Source organism: Alligator mississippiensis, unplaced genomic scaffold (assembly GCF_030867095.1).
Source record: "Alligator mississippiensis isolate rAllMis1 unplaced genomic scaffold, rAllMis1 scaffold_162, whole genome shotgun sequence".
Taxonomy (NCBI): Eukaryota; Metazoa; Chordata; order Crocodylia; family Alligatoridae; genus Alligator; species Alligator mississippiensis.
Window position 1 is genome coordinate 963 of NW_026775300.1, and position 20,679 is coordinate 21,641.

General features: G+C 41.9%; 1 protein-coding gene across 1 annotated transcript in view; it reads left to right on the forward strand.

Annotated features, from left to right (window-relative positions):
• The first annotated feature begins 478 nt into the window (after positions 1-478).
• LOC102558228 (cleavage and polyadenylation specificity factor subunit 3) overlaps positions 479-20,679 on the forward strand; it is a 30,350-nt gene continuing 10,149 nt past the window's right edge. Inside the window, exons 1-9 of the mRNA XM_059720130.1 lie at positions 479-530; positions 1,911-1,960; positions 3,941-4,030; positions 6,544-6,694; positions 9,605-9,780; positions 10,625-10,783; positions 11,955-12,101; positions 13,019-13,171; positions 18,966-19,074. Of these exons, the coding sequence (XP_059576113.1) occupies positions 479-530; positions 1,911-1,960; positions 3,941-4,030; positions 6,544-6,694; positions 9,605-9,780; positions 10,625-10,783; positions 11,955-12,101; positions 13,019-13,171; positions 18,966-19,074 (1,087 nt within the window). The remainder of the gene's footprint in view (positions 531-1,910; positions 1,961-3,940; positions 4,031-6,543; positions 6,695-9,604; positions 9,781-10,624; positions 10,784-11,954; positions 12,102-13,018; positions 13,172-18,965; positions 19,075-20,679) is intronic.

Genomic DNA, 20,679 nt, shown 5'->3' on the forward strand with positions numbered 1-20,679 from the left:
GCATACCACTTTTGCAACCACCACTGCTTAATTTGTTTTATATTCCTCCTTATGTGTGTGGTATATATATTTTCTCCGTATCCACTATCAGTCCTTTTTTGAAAAAAATATAAAAAATGAATAGAAGAGATCACCCACAACAATCCTTGCCTCTTGCATAAAAAAAATTATAAGCTTGTTTTGGTAAAATGTCTTCAGTAAATGCATAACTTGAAATTCCATCTTTCTTTATAAGTCTCATATTTTTGAATATAGAAGATAGGCCTGGGTAATCTTGATATTGCAGTTTTTACATGTATTGAATTTGTGATTTTTGTATTAATACATTAAAATAGTGAATTGTATGCCACATGCATTCTACAATATTAGCATATTAACTGGCTTTATATTGTTATTTGAAGTTTCCATTTAGATCACTGTGGGGCTCTACCATGGTTTTTGCAAAAAACAAGTTTTAAAGGAAGGACATTTATGACTCATGCTACAAAAGCTATTTACAGATGGCTTCTTTCAGATTATGTCAAAGTTAGGTAAGTTGACCCGGTCTGTGTTTTTTTAATTATTACACTAGCATGCCCAATGGAGAAAGTGTATGTGAAATAATACAGTGATTTAGGGACTTTGGGTGTGTTCTGTTAGGTCTTTACAGTGCCAACCTAAAAATTTATATATCTAAATTTCTTGCAGAGTTCACTTATAATACTAATAATGTCTTGGGGCTTAAAACCAAAGAAGAGGGAATCTAATCTTCTTTAAATGTTTGTTTTCTTTCAGTCGTGCTTTTCCAAAGGTTCTAACCATAACAGTAGACCAGTCATTTGCTAGTCAATTTAACTTTGGGGTCCTTAGGTCCTAACAATGTCTGGGTTTCAAACATAGAAAGGAATATTTTATGTCAATTTCCCACATTTTTAAAAGTTCATGAAACATCCATTTCCATCCCTCTCTCAAACTGATTTACCCACTTTTTCCCCCTTGTCCCCCTACCCCCAACCTTGCTCTCTCCCCAGAGTGAGTAAGTGGGGGAAGTCTTGTCTTAGATTCAAGTAAATACAGCATATAAAACCTTCAGTTTTTGGTCCAAATTGGAACCCTGCTCCAGTCTGCACTTATTTCCAGTAACTTTCCATGTGCAGTTTAAGGTGCTGGGCTTGACCTGTAAAGCCTTAAAAGGCCTGAGTACTACAGAACTAAAGAACTCCCACCTTGATCCTTAAATTCCATCACAATCCCTATGGTCAGTCAAGAGCAACCTTCTGCAAGTACCATCTGTGCACCAAGTTTGCTTGGCAAAAATGTGTGGGAGGTTGTTCTTAATAGTCGCTTCTTGGCTTTGGAACTCCCTTCTCCCTGACCCCATCAGAGTCGAGCCAGGTTACCTTTTGGAAGAGTTGCAAGACTTTATTTGGGTGGTCTTTTAGCAGTTGGAGTTAAGTTTTGGGGTGTGGTTTGGGGAACTACCTTAGCATTTATTTTCTCCTGTGTTTACAACTTGCTTTATTGTAAGTCACCATGAGTTTCTTTTGGGAAGTGTGGCATAGATAAATAAATAAATACATAAATGTTCTTATCTCTCTTCTCTCATCTGTTTCATTCAGGTATTTTACCTAAACATGTCTTTCTTTCCTTTTTACACTCTCACCTTTGTACTTTCTTTCTCTTCTCTTTTAAATTTGACCTTAAAGCATTCTACTTCTAAATCTGTTCACAAAAGTGTCTTCAATTTTTGTATAAAGTGAGTAAGTGAAACTAGCTGATGCTCAGACATTTTGTTTTATACAGCAATATATCGGCAGATGATATGCTATATACAGAGACAGATCTGGAAGAAAGCATGGACAAAATTGAAACAATCAACTTCCATGAAGTAAAAGAGGTGGCAGGAATCAAGTTCTGGTGTTACCATGCAGGCCATGTTCTAGGAGCAGCCATGTTTATGATTGAAATAGCTGGTGTAAAGGTACTTATCAGTACAGAGTAGAAATCTGCATATAAGTCTTTGGCACGTGGTATTTCTTATTGGTTAAGTGCTAGCAATGTACTGAAAACTGTCCAAGACACAAGATGAGGTGTAGTCAGGTGCTCAGTGTTGTTGTGAGTTGGAATCCAATGGGACACAGAAGGAGACACATTATCTTAGAACTATTATTCATCAATTATAATGGGCTAGTGATCGCACTTATATCGAAATGAGATAGTGTATGTTGGCTAATTACAAGAAGTATACCTTTACGTTTCTGTCGTAGGTGTATAATAACAATACAAGAATCTCCAAACTAGTCTGCTGAGAGCTGGGTGAGCAGCTGATGCTGGCTTGATTCCAGTAGCTCAAATATATGAAAAGGCAACTGAATACATAAATAGTTTCCTAATGCTATTTTACCTTGTCTGTCTGTCTAGGTACTTAAATGACCCTCATCACCATAGTATCTGAGTGCCTCACGTTAATGAATTTATCCTCACAACACCCTTGTGAGGTAGGGAAGTATTCTTATCCCTGTTTTTAGGTACAGAGGAACCAAGTAACTTCTCTGAAGTTATAGAACAGTCTGGGGCAAAGGCCAATGTTGAACATTGCTTTCATGAGTCCCAGTTCAGTATCTTAATAGGGAGATCACCATTCCTCCATTGAAATATGCATGAGGTGCACTAAGTTTTTACTACAGGATGAAGAAATGTGGTCCTGAACTAGGTGGTGGTTCACAAAGTCATTTTACTGTTAGGATTTGATCTGTCCCATGAATGCTTGAGAAGAAGATTTAAAAAAAAGATAAAGCCTGTGTATGGGTAAGGCTGTGTAGCTACAACAACTAGGATAAAAGTTAGAGTTATGGGTTGTCCTGCTTGTTAACAGCTGCAGACAAGAAGAAACTTTTTCCCCTTTTGTGCATCATATCTGTCACATGACCAGTTTCCTCCTGCCCATTATCTTCTTTGCTTTGTTCTGAAATACACAATATAGGCCAAGGGCCTGTTGGCTGGATCTGGCCCGCAGAGCTGGGGCTTTAATGATGTTCAGTGGCAGGGACTTCACCTGTGCCACACTGTGCTGCACTACACTGCACCTTAGCAGTGGGGAGCTTTCTGTGTTGTGCTGCAGCCAGGTGGTGCACAGAAACAGTGGCCAGACTTTAGCACTGGCTACCTCCAAAGCTGGGCCATTCCTGCCTGCTGCCAGAAAATGTTGCTGACTACTGATGTAAGCTCCGTCACTGATATAGCTCTATCAGCTATAGTTATACAGAAACCACTTATCTTTGCTGCTGCTGGCTATCTGCTGTGTTCTTATTCAAGCTTTTGAGAATAAGTTTTATTTTATTTATACTTGAAAAGCTTGGTGGTTGGGCACATAACATGTAGACTTCTGAAATCAGAATGAGGTCATTTACTCTGGTTAAGGTGCAGATCACAGTTAAGAGTCTGTGTGTTTTAAAAGTACCTGCTTGGGCATCCACAAGAAAAGTAGCTGACTTTAAGATAAGATGAGATGGGCACTAATGTAGTGGAGAAGAGCATCAAGACTATAGTGAAAGTGTTTAAAATTATCAGCTTCTTTTTAAAGATCTGTGTGCAGCTTTCTCAAGTAAAACCAGATTTATATAGGTAACAGAAAATGTTGTTAGTTTTTGTTGCATTATTTATTATATTCTCAAATGCAGTCTAAGTTTGTCCTTGTGGACAAAACATCTAATGTGTGTGTTTACAGGTGTAAAAATCTGAAAATGTCACTCAACACAGAAAAGAATTGCTGAAAATGTTGGTAATTGAAATCTTATTAGTGATTTTGATTAAAGATATATATAGAGAGAGAAAGAGGGAGAAGTACATCCATAAATATTATTTTTGCTAACATATTAAACACTTCTCTACAAGGCAAACTTATAAGTATTTGCTGACTTATTCTGATCATAGGTGTATTGTTTCTCTTTCATTGTCACAGCTTTTATATACAGGTGATTTCTCAAGACAGGAAGACAGACACCTCATGGCAGCTGAGATTCCTACCATTAAACCTGATATTCTTATAATTGTAAGTTTTGCACAGCAGTTTCTGTAAATAAGCATGTAGGTTTATCTAGAAGGGGAAGGGGGTGTTACTTAAGTTGTAAGATTAATATCAAAATGAAGGAGGAAACTTAAAGGTGACATGTAACTAGCAATTTGTTTTAAGCTCTAAGAGTCCAGGCTACAGGCTATTCACACATCCTGATAGTTTCCTCCCAAGTTGTTTTTCCTCAAGTTTCTTTATTTGAAAGTATTGCATAATGTAATTTTAAACGCATTAAAATGTATGTGCCATCTTAAAAATAACATGCACATCACAATTTCACAAAATGGCGTTTTGTATTGTTCAGTAGCAAAGCATAATATGTCCTGGGGTGTCCATGCAGAAGAGTGGGTGGGCCCACTGTGGCACTGGCTTGTAGGTAGTAGTGTGCTGGGCCCATAACGCAAATGAAGCATGTACTGTAGTAATTCTGCCTAATGTTTTAGCCCAGGCAATGACAAACATTGTACAAAACTTGATGTAGTCACTTCTCTAACCTCTCTGCAGCCCTCGACCACACCGCCAATTAGGACAAGCATCCTAGATCAAAAATAAGACTAGTGAAGAATGTCACTTCTTGTCTTGAAGCTGTGGAGTGAATATGATCAGCGTAACAAGTTAATGTCATTTTCCTCACAAAAAATATTGAGAAGTCTTTAATGGGTGTAAATGGGCATGATCTTTAGTATCTGCTCTATAAGAGATCATCTCTAGATCATAGTGCTGCCTGCATCAGCATAGTGGAACATTGGGCCAGTATGAACCTCAGACAGAAACATTATGCTGTGGATTTACAGTGACTTCAACCACTTTTGGCCTGCCACTGCTGGTTGCACTTGTACAACCCCTGGTTTAGTCAGAGGCATTATTTTATTGCAAGTTTTTTACTTGGTTTCAAGCAGGATGAATAGTGGCTTTGCCCGGTTACACTTAGGATTTGCTGTGGTGCAGGTGCATTGGCCACCAAAAGCTGAAATCTGGGAAATCCTAACTATAAATCAGGGGTTGGCAAACCCCGGCGCACATGCCGAGCATGGCACGCAGTGTGCCACTTTCCTCGGCACGCGTTGGGGCCAGGGAGGCAGCAGCTGTTTGCAGCCTCCTGGCTGCAGCTGGCCCCAGCTCTGGGTATCTGATGCCAGCAAGGAGACCGGGCGGCTCCCATGGAAGCCCTGCTGCAAGCAGCCCAGGCTCTCTGGCTGTTGGCAGCTACCCAGAACCTGGGCCAGCTGCAAACATCTGCTGCCTCTCCGCCCCGGCCCCGGCCCCAACTGCCTCCCAGACCTGGCCCTAGGCCCTGCTGTGCTGCCATCGCCGCTTCTGCAAAGCAGCATTGGAACCTGGCATGGCACGGCACAGCGGGGGGGTGCAGAAAGCTGCCTGCTCCAAGCTCTCTGCTGCCCTGCCACACTTCCCCTGCAGGCGGGGACAGCAGTGAGGGGCATAACCCTGCGCTGATGCCCACTCTGCTCCAGTGCACACAGGGGAAGTGTGGCAGGGCAGCAGGGAGATCAAAGCAGACAGCTTTCTGCACCTCCCGCTGTGTCCTGCCGAGCTGGGTTCCAACGCTGCTTTGCAGAAGTGAGGAGAGCAGCACAGTGGGGAGCATTGCCAGTATGTGCTGCCTCCCTGGAGCCCAGGGCCAGGGCTGGGGCTGGGAAGCAGCTGGGGCCGGGGTGAAGATGCAGCAGATGTTTGCAGCTGGACCAGGTTCTGGGTAGCTGCTGACAGCCACAGAGCCCAGGCTGGGGGACAGGGGCTTTGGGGGCAAGGGGCAGCAGGCCTGGGGGGGCAGGGGCTTTGGGTGGGGGGTAAGGGGGCAGCAGAGGCAAGGGGCAGCAGGGGTTGGGGGGCAGGGGCTTTGGATGGGGGGCAAGGGGCAGCAGGGCTGAGGGGCAGCAGGTCAGCAGGACTGAGGGGCAGGGCCTTTGAGTGGAGGGTAAGGGGCACAAGCAGGGCATCCTGTCATGTACCCCCTGCCCTCATTTTGTTTTTCTGGCATGCCGGCACTCCGGCACCTTCCAAGGTAGGCTTTGTGGGGGTTTTGGGCACTCCGGCCAAAAAACATTTCCTACCTCTGCTATAAATGATGCTTTGGTGCTGGACTCGCCTTACCAATTTTGAGTCCCTTGTGGTTTTGTCTGTTAGAGTCAAGAGTGTCTCTGTTTGTTAAACGTGTTGGGGTGAGTGTTTCCTTTTGGTTTGAAAATCAGCATTTAAAATCAAACCAATGAATGGGATTGTCAAAAAGCTCATCACCTCTCTTTGCTGCCTCCAGGGCCAGTCCTTTCCAACAGCAGCTTCTAGGTTTGTTTTTCCAATTTTGCAGTATTATGTAAGATTCATGTATATGACCCTAGAATAGAAATATTTAGCTGCAAGTAAGAATTCTGGTTTGATAGGATAACATGAACGTATTTTGATCATTTCAGAGGAGCAAAGTGTAACAGAGTTTGGGCTGCTAATTATAGCTCCATATGTACTTTACCACCTAGGAATCCACCTATGGTACCCATATTCATGAAAAACGTGAAGAACGAGAGGCAAGATTCTGTAACACCGTCCATGATATTGTAAATAGGGGTGGTAGAGGTCTTATTCCCGTCTTTGCCTTGGGTCGAGCTCAAGAACTCCTTTTGATCTTAGGTATGTATCTTCACATTTCTAACATTTAGTGTGCAAAGTAACATGGACACTTACAACACTCTAGCGTGGTCACTATTTTAAAACAAATCCCTAAGCACCTTCACAGTGTGCCAATAGCTTTAAAAAAGCACAGAAAGTTGGTGTGTTCAAGTTAATTACTGCAGAAAAGAAAACAAGGAGCACAAGTGTTTCTTTTGCTGCTTTACCATGTATAGTAAAGCATTGTATGGTAGAGCTGTCCAACTGGTGGCCCATGGGGTTAAATTGCAGCCCTCTGGCTTCTACTCAGCTGCCACTCCCTCCATTGCTCCAGCTGCCGCAGCAGCTGGGTGGGCTCTAGGCTCCCCTTCTTCCAACTGTCCCTTTTTCCCCCTGCCTGGCTTGCCTCGCAGTGCAGCCTGGGGTGCATGAGTGGCATGATGCATTGAGAGGAGCTTGCATCCAGGAAGGTAATAGTGAGTCAGGGCATCCAGACACCTGGTGCAGCAGGGAGATACAGGGACCAACAGTGGAGAAGGGAAGGTATGCAGTGCAGGAGGCAGGCCCCTGAGTCCATGATGCAGCAGGGAAGCCTGCACACAGTGGTGGGGAAGGGGGCACCTAATGTAAGAAGAAGGTTTCAGAAGTTGTTTCCTGGTGTGTTTGACAAGAAGAAAAAAGCTTTTTTTTGTTCTGAGTGGGTGGTTTGCACTTTTGACATTTCAATCTTGTCTGCTTGCAAGGATTCTGTTAAAGAGTGAAAGTATGAAATTACTAAAGACCAAAACTTCAGTAGTGGAAAATAACACTTTTTAGATAAACTGTAATTGATTTGAGAGCCAAGTCAAGTATTTCAGCACTTCTCTATGGTCATCTTCTTGCCCTTACTTTGCACTCTGAATGATTTCTGATGATTCTTTCTCTGTCATGCAAACCTTTCTTTGACCAGTAATTCTGAAAATGAGTACTTGCTTTTGAGATGCCAAGTCCTCGATGTGAACTGCTTTTAGAGCGCTAGCAGTTCATCACAATTGCCATTTTAATTCTGCTCAGCAACTGAATGTGCTTGTTCCAAGAGTCATGATTTGTTTAAATATTGATTGGAAGTTCCCAGCTATATCTTGGGTGTAAATTTGTTACAGGATGCATTTTTCTGCATTCTGCAATTCCATTATTTAATATTTTGTTATAGTTTATAAATTTGTTACAGAGAAACTATAATATTTCACAATCTGCTATAGCCTTCAAAGTAATTCTTAGTTTTCCATTTTCTACACCTATTAGAAGATTTGTGAAAAAAATGAAAATGCAACCATTCATTTTAACACACAATGTAGATACGTTGCATATTTAGACAGCTGTATCCACAGACCTCGAGTGGTTTTCATGCTCTAATTTAGGCACACAATTATTTTTATACTCTGAAGTTGCTTACAAGAAATGAGCAACTACATAGTATTGAGGCTAATACAATTGTGCAGTCTTATTGTAACTCCTGTCCTACCATCTGTTGCTGTTAACTTTACTTACTGCTTTTTTATCTAATGTTTTGACTGTAAGATCTCCATGGCAGGGTTTTTGTCTGAATTGTTCTATAGGGCCTTGTCTCTAAATAGAAGATGTATTGCTGTAACCCAGGGGTGTCAGGCTTATCCTTTGTCCTGGCTGGATCCAACTACAGGGTTCCTCAGTAGGTCAGATCCACGGGGCCAGCCACAGCCATCATGGCAATGATGACTTCTATGGCAGGCCAGGCAACTGCTTGCCATGGTAATCACAGTGCAAGCAACTGCAGAGCAAGTGAAGGCTGTGTTGACACAACCTTCACTTGCCCCCTGCCACTGAGGTCCATGTCCACCAGATTCTGCAACAAGCCCTACCTACCACTAGCCCCATCCCCAAGTGCCCTGGCTCACCAGTAGCCCAGCAGGCCAGAGGGAGCAGTTCCACAGGCTGGATCTGGTCCATGGGCCATATGTCTGACACCTGTCTAACTATACTGGTATATTTATGGTGGTACGATTACACCCTGACCCTAGTGTGGTTGCAGTTTTATGACAATATAAAAGTACTTTACTGTGGTATAGCTATTCCCATTTGAGAAGGGGTATAGATTATATTGGCATAACTATCCACGCGTTCATTCTGAGTCACTGTTGCTGACTTCTGTGTTGGGGATCATTATTTGTTTGGGGTTTTTACTTCTGTAAAAGTGCTAGTCATTTGCATCTTTTCAAATGCATTGCCGCAGTGGTAGTACACACAAAGCTGACCAAAATTGGGCTGGGACAACAGTGCTAATTGGATGAAAATGAATGGTCTGCAATATACAAAGGGTCAAACTAGATGCTCTGATGGCCTCTTCTGGCTTTACCCTTCATGAATCTGATAAACTGGGCTTAATGTCAGGGGTGATATTATAAAGTTTCACTAACAAATATCAAATAACAGATTGTGTTCTTCCTGTAGACTGCATAATTAGTATTTGATAAAGATATTTCAGCCTGTTACCAGCACTTTTGTAAACCCTCTTATTGCTGTTATAAAGTGAATTGAATCCGAGATAGAAGCATGCATTATTTGTAAATTGTGTCTGAAAACTGTTGAGAGTTTTGTTTGACTGCTGATCTGCCAAGAACTTCCTTTTGACAATGATTTGTTTTATTTTCATTCATTCCAGCTTTTCTTTCCCCTCCTTCAGTAGCCAAAGTTAAGAGATATGTCTAATCTAATAGTCTTCATTTTGACTTCCTGTGTCTAAAAGGGATAAAAATGTTGTTTGGGAATCTAATTTTCTTTAAAAACAAGCTTCCTTCCCCTTCTCTTCCCCCCCCCCCCCAAAAAAAAAACCAACAACCAAACAACAAACAAACCCATTTATGAAAAGTAGATGTCAATGCTACATTTATACGTTGTGTTATGTGTCTTTAGATGAATACTGGCAAAATCACCCTGAACTCCATGACATACCCATATATTATGCCTCCTCGTTGGCAAAGAAATGCATGGCAGTGTATCAGACGTACGTAAATGCCATGAATGACAAAATTCGTAAGCAGATCAACATCAACAATCCATTTGTTTTCAAGCACATTAGTAATCTGAAGGTGAGTGTTGTTTAAGGTTCAAAAAGTGTATTTGCATGAAATAGGGCCATTTTCTTTGTTCATTGGCTTATGACTGAGTTGTTTTCTATAATTCTACCTTCTCTTAATGAGATTTTTGTTGTGTACTCTTGGAACTTCGTTCCATAACGTTGGATGGATTAGGACATCTAATCTGTGCTGCTTTATGCTAGAAGAAGCACTAAGGCTTCCTAGGGGTTTCCCATCTAAACTCTTGAGTCTCATTCACCCCACATTACCTCATGTCTTGTAAGTCGCTATCGTTTCTTTCATTTTTTTTTAACTGGATAAAAAGGGTATTAATGTATTTCAAGCTCAAGGGGTGTCTCCTTAACTTAGAAGAGGTATTTTGAATGAAAATCCATGGAGGATTTAAGTCTAATTTCTGGAGCAAACATAAAAATCATATTCGTCCTTTATGAGTCATTTTTCAATTGGTATTTGAATGTGTGTATATCTATATGTTAAGTATATGTGTGTGAGTGAGGGAGAGAGGGGCACTAACACTACTTCTAAAATTTTCATATATTTTTAAGGCTACACGGCTACAACCTAAACCCCTGCATATATTTTTAAAGCTTTGATGTGTCAGAAATTAGATCCATCTTCAGGTATTATTTCCAGATATTTCATGCAGTGCAGCAATTCCGTCTCTTCTGTCACAAATCCAGGAACCGACAGCATGTCCTTGGACAGTGTAAAGGATTATGGCCAGGAAAGTCCCTTCTGTGAGGGTGGTGTGTAGGGCTCTTGCAGAGGGTGCAGGCCAGGCCTATTTACTTTTGTCAAACTATAGTAACTGTTGTTCTTCCTGTTTGTCTCCTAGAGTATGGACCACTTTGATGACATTGGTCCAAGTGTTGTCATGGCTTCCCCAGGTATGATGCAGAGTGGCTTATCCAGAGAGTTGTTTGAGAGCTGGTGTACTGATAAGAGAAATGGAGTAATTATTGCAGGTTACTGTGTGGAAGGAACACTCGCTAAGGTGAGTTGCTACTGTTAATCTGCCATGGCATTTTTAATATACATGGTTGGGATATATTATCCAACCAGGGTGCTGGATTATTTATTTGGGCTCGTTAACAAATGGGGGTCAGGTCATATACATATCATGCATCTAAAGCAAATTAAACTCCCAAAACCAACATATGCCTATGATGATTTCTGAGACGGACTTATAAATTAATCTCTTCTAAATTTAATTCAAGAAAAGATTTATAAATTATTAGTTGGCTAGCCCCAGGGAAGGGTGATTGGTATATTTCCAGGGATAGAAATTCCATAACTTCCCTAGGTAGCCTGTTCAAATGCTTGATCACCCTTGTAGTAAAAAAGTTCTTCCTAATCTCCATCCCAGATTTCCTCTGCTGCAGGAAAAGTCCATCTCCATCCTCTCTGTAATTGCCCTTACGGTATTTTAGATGGTGTTCAAATTCCCCTGTAGTCTTCTCTTTTCCAAAATAAACAACCCTACCCTTTCCTCATAAGTCATGCTTCCCAGACTTCTAATCATTTTTGTTGCTCTCTGCTGGACTCTTTCCAATCTGTCCATATCCTGCTTGAAGTGTGAGGCCCAAAACTGGACATGGTATTCCAGGTGAGGCTTCATCCCTGCTGAATAAAGCAAAGAATCACTTCTCTTGTTTTGCAAGTGTTAAAGCACCCCAGGATGCTGTTGGCTTTCTTTGCAATAAGAACACACTGTTGGTTCATATTCGTATTATGCTCCACTGTGACTCTCAGTCCTTCTCTGCAGTACTGCAGCCTAGTCACTTATTCACCAGTCTGTATTTGTGCATGCAGTTATTCCATCCCAAGTGTAGGACTTTGCCCTTGTCCATGCTGAACATCTGATTGACTGAAGACCACTCTTCCCATGTCTTCAGGTCATTCTGGATCTTAACCGTACCCTTCAGTTTGTCTACAACTCCAACCAATTTGGTATTACATGTGGCTGAGGGTGAATTGTCGTTAGTGTGTTGTTCAAGGGAAAGGGTGCAAGTATGTGTTTCAGTTACTCTTAATGACTGACCCCAGGTGTGTGTGTGTAGTAACTTTAGCAAGCTGCAAATAATTATTTCTGTTTTTAAAGTGAAAATGTGGATATGTTGTATTTACAGGAAGCTTTTAAAGTACTTTATTTTCTCCTGTGACAGCACATCATGTCTGAACCCGAAGAGATCACAACTATGTCAGGGCAGAAGCTCCCACTGAAGATGTCTGTAGACTACATTTCTTTCTCTGCTCACACAGATTATCAACAAACCAGCGAATTCATTCGAGCACTAAAACCTCCACATGTGGTTAGTACACAGGGTATTTATTTCTTAGGAAAGTTGGATCTGTCATGCTAGATCAGACTCAACAAATCAGTGTTCTGGAATTGAGTATCTGGTAGTGACTGGTCCCTGTTTTGTTTTTTTTTCCCCACTTCAACCCCCCAAAAAAGGATGAAATGCTCTTCAGTTTACTAGTCTGGCAGAGTAAAATGCAGGCTGACTTGCAGCACTACCATGGATGTGGGGAGCACTGGAGCAATTTTTTTTAAAGTGCTCTATACACCCTATTAAGCATTTTTCCATGTAATTATATGAGTAAGATAAATTACTGAACAAGTCAAGTGGCATATGGTCATGTTGATAGAGTGAGTCATAGAATATGCAGGGCTCCAGATATTTTGGAATAGCAGAGTGGGAAGGAAGTCCTTTGGTGGAAACCTGTTTGGAGGCTGTTGCAAGTGAACAGGACAGTGTGAAAGAAGGAATGGAATGGACAACAAGGACAAAGGGAGCATTCAGGGGAAGAGCGTGAGCAAAGTATTAGGTGGCAAGAAAGCAGGAGATGCGTAGGGATGAAATTATGGTGTGCTTTGAAAATAAGGAGTAGAATCTGAAATGCCAGAGGCGGCAGCTAAGAAGGAAGCACTGATATATAATATTTTTTAAAAATGGAGAAGCCTTTAACAACAGAAAAAAGGAAAATAAATTTGCTAGAGATATTTGTAAAGTTGTGCATGAAGCCTCAACTTAATACCTGTGTGCAGTTCAAGAATGTGTATATATACATATATCGGAGCAAAAAATAGATGTTCCCTGTATTGCTGCCCATGAAATTATATATCTTAAACATGATGCATGGGCAGTAAAATGGCAGCCTACTCGCCTTACCACATTTTGAAAGTAGAAGCCATGTTAAGTACAGCTATTTCTATTTCCTCTAGATTTTAGTACACGGTGAGCAGAACGAAATGGCCAGATTAAAAGCAGCATTGATACGAGAGTATGAAGATAATGATGAAGTTCACATAGAAGTTCACAATCCTAGGAACACTGAGGCTGTGACATTAAACTTCAGAGGAGAAAAACTTGCCAAGGTATAAAAAATAGCATTTTCTTAACACTTTAATTATAATTTTTCTCCAAGAATTTCTGCGTTTATCAAATGTGGGTTATGTGCTTCTCAGGTGTTTTAGCATACTATGAAAACACCGTTTTTGCCAAGATCTATGTTGATACAGATAAGTCTGTCAGTGTTTTCAGTATCTTGACATTATACCATATGAAACACATTTCATGGCAGCAGTCCTACATAGTCTGTTAACAAAAAATAGTATGCGAATCAGCAGCGTCAGAGAAATTTATGGAAGAATAACAGGTCCCACTTCTAATATAGGGAGCCATTTGTATATCCCCCTTCTTGACAAAAAGATGCGTACAAGAAAAATATAATATTTTGGCTGGATTAAATAAGCTCGCCATCTTCAGTCAGTCGCTGTGTCCTCAAAGGTCTCCATTTCTGGGAAGTTCAGAATGTTGCTGAAATAGGTTAAAATAGAATTGTCTAGAAGAAGGTATTTTATACATGATGGCTAATCTGTTTTATTTTGGAATACGATGAAAAAGCTACAAAAGAAAGCCAAAGCTAAAGCTTTACCACTTTAAAACCAAAAGATCTGAATGTTCTTGCAGAATGTATTTTTAACAGTTAATCTCCAGTTTGCTAGGCTTCCTTTTGCAGAACGGTGAGTTTTGAACTGCTATAGTAACACTTTGATGTAATATTAAAATAAAATCTATGAATGTTGGACTAAGGAAGAACAACTGTGAGCCTTGATGCATATTGAAGAAACACACATCTGTCAACATTTTTTTTTAAATCCAAAAATCTGTTCAGGGGACTTTTAAGAAAAACTGCTCTGGTTGTTTGTCCCAAATTATTATATAACCAGCATTATCTCTCATGTTATTTGATGAATTGAGCTTAATGCTTTTAAAAATGAAATAAAAAGGTCTGAAGGAAAAGTGTCTTGAAAAATGAGGAACGGGGTAGCCATTATGGATCTGATGTTAGAGTTGTTAACATGAATGGCACTTTGGTGGGTCTCAATTCCCAGTAGACTACTATGGGCCTGCTTTATCAAATTATTCTACATCTTGAGATCTAAATCAGTGTAGTGCATCATTTACAGGCACACTTGCATTATTTGTATGCATTCTCTGCTGAAGATATTCCCCATAACAATGGAAGAAGCCCTCTAGGGAAGTATTATCTCCTTCACTGAGATTTTCAGGAAGAAGCCAGTAGGAGTCTGTTTGGAATGGTTTAGGAATAGCCCACCTTGCATCTGTATTATGGGGCTTTACCAGATGACATTGAAACTCCCTCCAGCCCTACGATTTTTAACAAATACTGAGAACACTTAAGTAACTACCGTGAAAAGAGTGCATGCATGGAGAAGTAAGATATTTTTTCTCTCTCGATCTTACGGACATTACCTTAGCCGGAAGGTTCTCAGCAAAGACTGCTCACGTATCCTTTATTTTGAATTTCTAAATGATTATCTGGTATGGTTTATCTAACTGACTTGGAGAAATTAAGGGTCACTAGGTGATAGAACTTTCACCATGAGCCTAACACAACCCCCTCCCCCCCCCCCAAAAAAAAAACCCAAACAAAAAAAATTGGATCATATTGACTATCTTTAACATTTTGTGAACCTTGAAGCCATATAGGTAACCCCTAAAGCAGAAAAAGTGGGAAATGCTCAGTATAAAGCACAGATACTTGGGGCAGGGGATAGAAATAATTTCCTCCACTCATGTCATCAGTATCCTCTAAAGCAACATACCCCTCCCTTCCCTGGACAGGCCATCCAGGGAGGAAGTGAAAATCTTTGGCCAGTGTGGTCTTACTAATGAATGACTCATCTGCCAACTGATAAAAGATTCCATGTGCATCAGAAATGCTTACTAGACCTCTACTGCCTGGTTTCAGATTATACATAACTAACAATAAATATGTGAGTTAACAACCCCAAAGAATCTGAACTTCAGCTTCATTTCTTGTGTTCACCCTTGCTTTAATAAAGTAGCACCTTCATGTTCTAATTATTATTAGTCAAGTATTGTGTTTTTGGGAATGGCATATTTTAATAATTTTGTAAAAATAAACGCCAATCTGTTCCTCAGATTGGTCAGGCAGTTCTTTGGGTCTAAAAAGCAGAGGGTTTTACTTCTTTCTGTTTTTTTCTTCAAGAGAAGTAATTGTGTGAGATTTAACCATCACCACTGCATGAAGTCCATGGAAAGCTTCTGTATTACTAGGGTGGAAGGATGATAACAAACTGATACCGTGTAGTAACTGAGGATTTGCCATGAGCACTCAGGCTGATGACAGATGTGGGGGGAGGGGGGGAGACAAAAAAAACCAAACAAACAATGCCCCTGGACCCCCCCCCCCAAAAAAAAAAAACAAAAACAAACCAAACCCAAAAACACACTTTACCGAAAGAAGCCATGCATTAGTTTGACCCAACTCTGCCGTGTCTATATAGATCAGGCACTTCAGTGGGGCTTTTAGGCACTCTTATCTGAATGCTGATTTAACCAGCTTTCGATAAAAGTGCCAAAAAAGCCCCGCTAACGTACTCTATACAGACATTTGGCAAGCCAGGTCCAACTAATGCAGAGCCTCTTCTAGGCATGCGCTGGGCTCCGCACGGGGGTGAGCCAAGTTTAAAGTAAAGCTCTGTTTTGATTATTTTTTTTTTTTACATCTGTAAGCTGCCTCAAATTGCTTAACTTTCTTAAACTGACGTGGGACATGACTTTCTTTCTTGAGTGGCTTCTTTTAACTGGGGTCTCAGACTCAAATTTATGGCCAAGGTCCTGTGGACACGTAACTTATAGATGCATACCGTATTTGCTTGCAAAGCGTTTTCCTTAAAATGTAGGCTTCTAAAATTGGAATGTGTCTTAATTGGGGAATCTGATTTCTATACTGGCCTGGAAGCATGGAGACACTGGAGTGACTCCTGGGTGCTGGCTCCCTTTCTGGCTCACAGACAGGAGGGTTGAGGGCAGAGGAGAGTCTTCTGCTCAGCCAAAAACTAGAGGCTTAATCCTGTCACAGCTACTGCCAATTTAGCAACATCTGTGGCAGAGTTTGACCTCTAGCTTCCAGCTGCCAGGGAAGTGGTGTGATGCTGAAAAATAAACGCTTCCCCTGGCCCCCACAGTCAGCATTTGGCCATGACAGGGTGGGGAGCAACACGGACCTTGTTTCTTCATTCTACGTTCCCAAAACAAGGTGTGCGTGTCTTATTTAGTATGTAAGAAAAGGCATTATGTCCTTTGCCAGCTGTGTCAGTGAACTGCAATGCTTAGAACATGGATTGAAGATATGGATTAAAAAGAAATTATCTCCAAAAATTCTCCCATGATAAGTCTAAAGTGATTCCTTTTAATATCAGTATTATTGTATTACTTGGAGGATTTAAAAATTTGAGCCTATTGCTTCAGTCATAATTGTGATTTTAACTTGGTCATTAACTAGCTTAGATACATTCTAATATAATAGCCTTAGTCCATCTGTCTGTAACGCTTTATTCGCACTCTGATTGGTTGTCTTGGCAGCCAATCACAATGCTGACTGAAACAACCAGAGTGCTCCAAGAGCGTTCCAGACAGGAGGCGGCGGTGGCAATGCAGCAGAGCGCCACTTTGATGACAGGGATGAAGAACACCCTGCCCCACCCCACTCCCTGGAGGCAACACAGCAGGGGAGGCAAGATCAGCAGCCCTGGCCTCCCCTGCCCCCCTCCTTGGCCCTGCTTCCTGGTGGCACGGGGTGCTGCCAGGAACGGTGAAGCAAGCTTCCCTCCCCTTCCCCCCTGCTCCTGGGAGACAGCAGTGCAGGGTGGTGAGTGGCAGTGCTCTGTCTCCACCCACGTCCCCTCATTCCTGACAGGCAATTAGCTTAACAAGATGTTTGCCTAAGTCTCTCTTTGTTTATCCTTTTCAATAAAACCCATAAAAGTAGGTAGGACTCAAATTGCAACAGAGATCAAAAACCATGAAAGCATGAGTAACCTCATTTAAGAAAGCAGACAAAATTAATTGGGTAAATATATCTTTTATTAGACCTACACAAATAATTGGAAAAATTATTTGCAATCTTTTGGATATAAATACATCACTAAGAAGCATCAGTCATCTAAGAAGGCACTTTGCTCTGCTTAATTTACCAAATTCCCTCACAACGGACCAAAAACAGTGTTTTGGAACAGAATTTTTCCATGCTTTTATTTGTAGTACTCATGATGTTGCCATCTGACTTAAAATATTAGTCTGCAGCTATGATGATTCATTAGAATTAGTAGCCTCTGAGTGTTTCTAGAATTCTCTATTCTCTCACACACTGGCAGCAGGAGAAAGAGACTCCTTGGAAGGGCTGGAGTCCAGGTAGGGAAGAGAAGCAGAGTCTAAGTCCTTGGCTGAAGAGAGGGTGGGGAGTGATAGCTACCTATCCTGGCAGGAAAGGGGTCCTTGTCCAGCAGGTGTTGTCCAGGGTGGGGGCGGGAGGGGCGGTCGGTGGCAGGTCCTCTGGGTGGATAGGTGGTGTGGCATGGTGCTGGTCCAGATGGAGAGGGCATCCCACTGGGTCTGTCTTCACTGCCCCTTTTTATAGGGGCAGACCTTGTGTGACCCTAGTGACAGGAGGCATGCCCAGGCAAGGGTCAGCCCCTGGCGTACTAAGCATGTGTGCTCCATGCAGGGACATGCAGTTTCAGGTGTCTGTAATGGTGGGGTACAATGGCAGAGTTGCTGGTTCTGCAGGGTCTTTTGTCTTTCAAACGCTGGGTTCTTGTCTCTGTTCCTGGGTGAGGTCCGTGGTTCCTGGATGAATCAATGCGAGGTGATGGCCTGATCATTACAGGCCATTCTGTAGAGGCCTGCTACCATTGTATTTCAATTATTCCCAATCACTCATTCATCCAGGAACCAATTTACATGGGAGGAGTACATGACTCATAGTGGCAACACGGGATGCCCAGGCAGGGGACACGAGATGGAAACTTGACATGACTTTGGTTCACTTACAAACACAGGCCTAAACCATACAATATCTATATGAAACAATAAAAATCAATACGAAAATGATAATAATACAATATACAACAGTAAGAATTAATACAAACCTAATAATAATACAATATAAAACAGTGGATACCCAAAACCAAAAACTTGCTACCAAAATAAAAATGTTAAAGCTTATTCTAAGTCTGAGCTCGCTTATGCTTGTCTATAGGGAATAGAGAGGGAGAGGAAGAAAAGCCAGAAATAATTGGGGAAGGGAAGGGAATGCATATCTATCATAGATATTAGAAAAGAAAAACTGGGGGTTTGGTACACAGTTATAAACTCCTGCAAGACCACTTCAGGCTGGACATAAGGAAGAACTTCTTTACTGTCCGAGCCCCCAAGGTCTGGAATGGCCTGCCGCCAGAGGTGGTTCAAGAACCTACTTTGAACGCCTTCAAGAGAGACCTGGATGTTTTTCTTGCTGGGATCCTGTGACCCCAGCTGACTTCTTGCCCTTGGGGCAGGGGGCTGAACTCGATGATCTTCCAAGGTCCCTTCCAGCCTTAATGTCTATGAAATCTATGAATACAAAGACATTTATAATAACTGTTGATTCTAAAGTGTCAAAAATGTAACATCTTTCCTCTTTCGCTTTACTGGGATCTTCCGAGGTGGTGTCATGTTCTGACTTTTTTTTTTTTATAAGGATTCTGCATTTCATCTTTAGCTAGCCCTTGTCCATTAGAATTTCAGATTTCCTTGAAGCAATTTTGATTTTTTTTGTTTTGTTTTTCTTTTCAATAGGTAATGGGGTCTTTGGCAGATAAGAAACCAGAGCAAGGACAGCGAATTTCAGGGATCCTAGTTAAAAGAAACTTCAATTATCACATCCTTTCACCTTGTGACCTCTCCAGTAAGTAAAGACAGCATATTGCAATATGATCAATAACTAATTGAATTTTGTGCTTAAAAGCAAAGGCTGTCATGCATAAGATTATAAACCAGTTTTCATGAGTTAAGCTTCTATAATGTTTGTGAGATCCATAATTAGCTAAAAATATTTTACATTGGCTCAGTTTTGGGGGAATGCTGCTTGATAGGGGTGAAAAACAGCAGGATGTTTTTTGTAAAAAGAAATTCTTACTAGAGATGATTCAAACTGATAGAAAGGCTTATATATAAAGATTTCTGATATTGCCTCTGCTAGCATGTCAAAGCTTTCTGCCATCATTATACTTTGTTTCCAGCAGTGGTGGTACCGTAAAATCTGAGTAAGTTATCATTGAATAAATCAGGCAGGGTAGCATAGCACATTAAAGACCTAACTTATTCAGAAAGGTGAAAACTTTCATAGGCTACAGCCTACTTTGTCGAGTGTCACCATGGCCCTGCCTTTTGCCTGACTTCAGACTAACACAGCTAAGTATTGCTCTCTTGCAGTGATTCACAGCCAGGATGTCATGGCACACTGCAGTGTTTTGACATCTTTTTGAGGGTGCTACAGGGTATCACACCATGCTAGCATGGTTAAGTGTCCAAACATGATTCACAAGATTAATCCAGAGATTTCAAATAGGAATCCTGTGATGGGGCCATCTCAGGGCTGGGTCGCAATGTCAGTCCACCCACCTGTCTCTGGGCTAACCACCTGCCTTTCTCTCCTGCCACTCCTTGATGGTAATAATTGTGAGAGCTGTCACTAAGGCAGGAGGCTGCCTATTGCTCGCCCTAGTGATAAGGGTGTTATACACAGCTCCGATCTCCCCTTATCGTGTCCTATGCCTCACAGATGACAACCTAAGTTGATAAATAGCTCCAGCCTAAAGCTTGGCCAAATTCTGGCCATTGTAGGGCCTCTAACATACAACACGCACAATCTGTCCTCCACAGAGTGTCTTTCACATTACCCTCTCACAGGGCCTCTTGTATTCTGCCTGCTCTCACCAGGCCTTTCACATAGTGTTCACTTCCCAGACCACTCTCAACCTGCCTTACTCCATGCAGCATTTTGGGTCCCCCTCAGCCCTACTCTGCGTGGCACTTTAGGCTTCACTACTCACTCTCCAGCCGGGGAGCACACTGCACTTCAAGCTGTCCTCTCACAGATCTTACTCTACGTAACTCACAGCCTCATGCTGTACTCCGGGCTGAACTCAGCTGCTGGCCCCTCTCATGCACAGCACTTCAGGCTGCTGTTGTGCACCCTACTCTATACGGGCCTCCGCTTACTTCTGCCACCTCGCTGGGGCCACCAGGTTCTTTCACCCTATGGGCTCAGATGCTTCTCCTAAGCTTGCCTGCCCCGCCCAGGGTCTTTCAGCCTATGGACTCAGGTGCCTCTCAGTGGCATGGGGCCAGGCATGCCCATCGAGGTCTTTCATCCTGTGGGCTCAGGTGCCTCTCTAGTTTGTGCCTGGCCCCATGCCTGTCCCTACCTCCGGGTAACCCACCAGGATGTGGGGGCTGGGGTTTCAAGGTGCCCCTACCTGCCTTTCACCAGGGAGGTAACTGGCCTGGC